This window comes from Myotis davidii, unplaced genomic scaffold (genome assembly GCF_000327345.1).
Source record: "Myotis davidii unplaced genomic scaffold, ASM32734v1 scaffold663, whole genome shotgun sequence".
Classification (NCBI taxonomy): Eukaryota; Metazoa; Chordata; class Mammalia; order Chiroptera; family Vespertilionidae; genus Myotis; species Myotis davidii.
In genome coordinates, this window is record NW_006295816.1 from 3764350 (window position 1) to 3767070 (window position 2721).

Here is a 2721-nt window from a genome sequence, read left to right on the forward strand (position 1 = left end):
CCTGATATAGACGTGTTTCTATTGCCTGTTAGCTTGGCCTAAGCCTCTTTAACGATTGATTACAAAAAGAAACGTCCGTGTTCAAAGGCAAACATTCAAGTCAGTGGATACAGGTTACAGTGCAGTCAGCTAACACCATTCAAAGCAGGTAACAGTCTAGCCGTGGTCGCTTGAGTCGAAAGTCTGTGGACCAAGTGGCTGCCCAGGGTGCACGCTGCTCCTCAACCACGTGGCCGCTCTTGGGAGGACACGGTGCTTTCTGCCGATGGCTTCGGAAGACGGGGTCACGCTGCCGGCCACAGCACAGGGGGACCCCAGCCTGCCACTGATCATTGCATGGAGCATGGTCGTTAGAACAGCATCACTGAGTTTAGCAGGACAACTAAAACCAAAGAATAATCATAATAAAATCATAATCATAAGAATGGAAAGAATAAAAACCGAACACACTCCGGAAGCCCAGGCTCGCTGCGATACGCTCCCCTAAGAAAACAAACAAAAAACACAAAAAACTGAGATGGCCGCCCGGCCCCCCGCTCTGCCCCAAAGTCCAAAATACAAAAGTCTCCCACGTGTTACTTTGCAGAATAAAGCAAAAGCGTCTTTGTGCTCCTCGCCGCCAGAGCAGCGTCTCCCCGGCGTTACCACATGTAATAGCTCCTGGACGTGTCCACCTGGGCGGGCTTGGCCTCCGCGGCCCCGTCCTTGTCCTTCTCGGGGTCCCCTTCCCAGAGGTTGATGAGCGGGGGGTACAGCTCGTTGAGTGGGATCGACGAGGTCTTTTGCATGTACTTTTTCAACGAGTGGTGGTAGTTTTTCCTCTTGAACCTTTTGGCGACATACACGGCCGTGGACGCGAGGCTGACGACGGCGAACATGGAGCCCATGACGGCAGCCAGGGCCGTGCTGGCGTCCTGGTCGGAGAGGTCCAGGGCGAAGGCGGCCGTTTTGGTGGTGACGTTGACACAGGACCGCTGCGTCTGCTGGTGGACGTTGGACACGGTGAGGCACACCTCGTAGTCGGTGGACGGCTGCAGGTGCGTGAGGTTGTACTCGTGGACGTCCACAGGCACCCGGGCCGTGTAGGTGATGTGCGGGTTGTCAACCTTCATGGTGGCCGAGGACCACTTGAGGTTCGACGTCATGACGTTGGAGGTCACTCTCCAGGACACGAGGATGGAGTGGGACTCCGTCTGCTTCACGTACATTTTCAGCACCTGGGCCCCGTCCAGGAGGGTCCCATTGACCTTCACCGTGACCACGCGCGTGTCAGCGCCTTCCACATTCTGGGCCACGCAGGTGTACCTCCCGGAATCTTCCATGCGGACGTTGGGGATCTCCAAGGTGCCCTCACTACTCAGCGTGTACCTGTCGGAGAGCGTGTCCCCGGTTATCTTCCTCCCCAGGGGCGTGACCCAGTAGATCTCGGGCTCCGGCTCCGCCAAGGCCCGGCAGTCCAGGAGCACTGTGGCGCCGAACTCCGCGCTCAGGTGGCCGGGGAAGGCGTCGTGGGCGATCATGGGGAGGCAGCGCTCGCCCACGTCCCGGGCCAGCGCGTCCTTCACCGGCTGCCCCCGCAGCTCGGGCGGCGCGGCGCAGAGCATGGACAGCGGCTCCATGAAGCGGATGCTGGTCGTGTTGGCGGCCACCCAGCGGAGGACGCAGTCGCACCGCAGCGGGTTGCTGTGGATGCCGATCTCACGCAGGTTGGGGAGCGACGCCACGGTGGCCCGGTACACGGCGTGGAGGGCGTTGTTGTTCAGCATGAGGCTCTCCAGCGCGGGCATGCCGCGGAAGGCCCGGCGGTGGACGTAGGACAGCTTGGGGTTGTTGGTGGCCTCCAGCTTGGTGAGCTCGGGCAGGTTGTCGAGGGCGTAGCGGTCCACGGACACCAGCTCCCCCATGTTGTTGAGCCCCAGCTCCTTCAGCCGGAGCATGTTCTGGAAGTCCCCCTCCTGGATTTTGTGGATGGGGTTCTTGTTGAGGTCGAGGAACTTCAAATTGGGGACTTTCTGCAGGGCCAGCTGGGGGACCTTGACCAGCCTGTTGTCGTAGAAGGACAGGCTCTCCAGGCTGTCCAGGCCCACCAGCGCGTTCCCGGGCACGTCGGTGAGGCACATGCCCGCCAGCACCAAGCTCCGCAGGTTTGCGAGGGGCCGGAAGTTCATGTCCAGGATGCCGACCACGGGGTTCTCGCCGATCATGAGGATCTCCAGGTTGGGCGTGGCCTCGAACCAGCGGCTGTCGATCACCCTGAGCCGGTTGGAGTTGAGGTGCAGCCGCAGCAGGTTGCGCAGGCCGGCGAAGGCGCGCGCCGAGATGGCGCGGATCTGGTTGTGGTTGATGTAGAGCTCCTGCAGGCTGCCCAGGTCCTGCAGGCAGCGGTCGGGCAGCTCGGCGATCTGGTTCTCCTCCAGGTGCAGCGTGGTGAGCCGGCTCAGGTTGGCCAGCCCCACCTCGCGGATGCTGCTGAAGTTGTTCTGCGAGACGTCAAGCTCCGTCAGGTTGCAGAGCTGCTGCAGCTCGTCGGCTGTGGCCGCGATGCTGTTGCTCTGCAGCAGCAGCACCTGCGTGTCGCTGGACAGGTTGCCGGGGATGCGGGTGAGGCGCAGGTCGTTGCAGTCCACAGTGGTGGCCTCACGGTAGGTGGACTGTGGGGTGAACCAGGGCCGGACCTCGCACACGCACAGCTGCGGGCACTCGCCACTCTGCAGGGAGGAC

General features: G+C 61.5%; 1 protein-coding gene across 1 annotated transcript; it reads right to left on the bottom strand.

Annotated features, from left to right (window-relative positions):
- Positions 1–561: 561 nt before the first annotated feature.
- LRRN1 (leucine rich repeat neuronal 1) lies at positions 562–2720 on the bottom strand (the record flags this gene model as incomplete). The annotated part of the gene is made up of 1 exon (XM_006770634.2): positions 562–2720. A coding segment is annotated over one exon (2079 nt), but the record flags the coding sequence as incomplete, so codon positions are not given.
- Between the last annotated feature and the right edge of the window lies 1 nt (position 2721).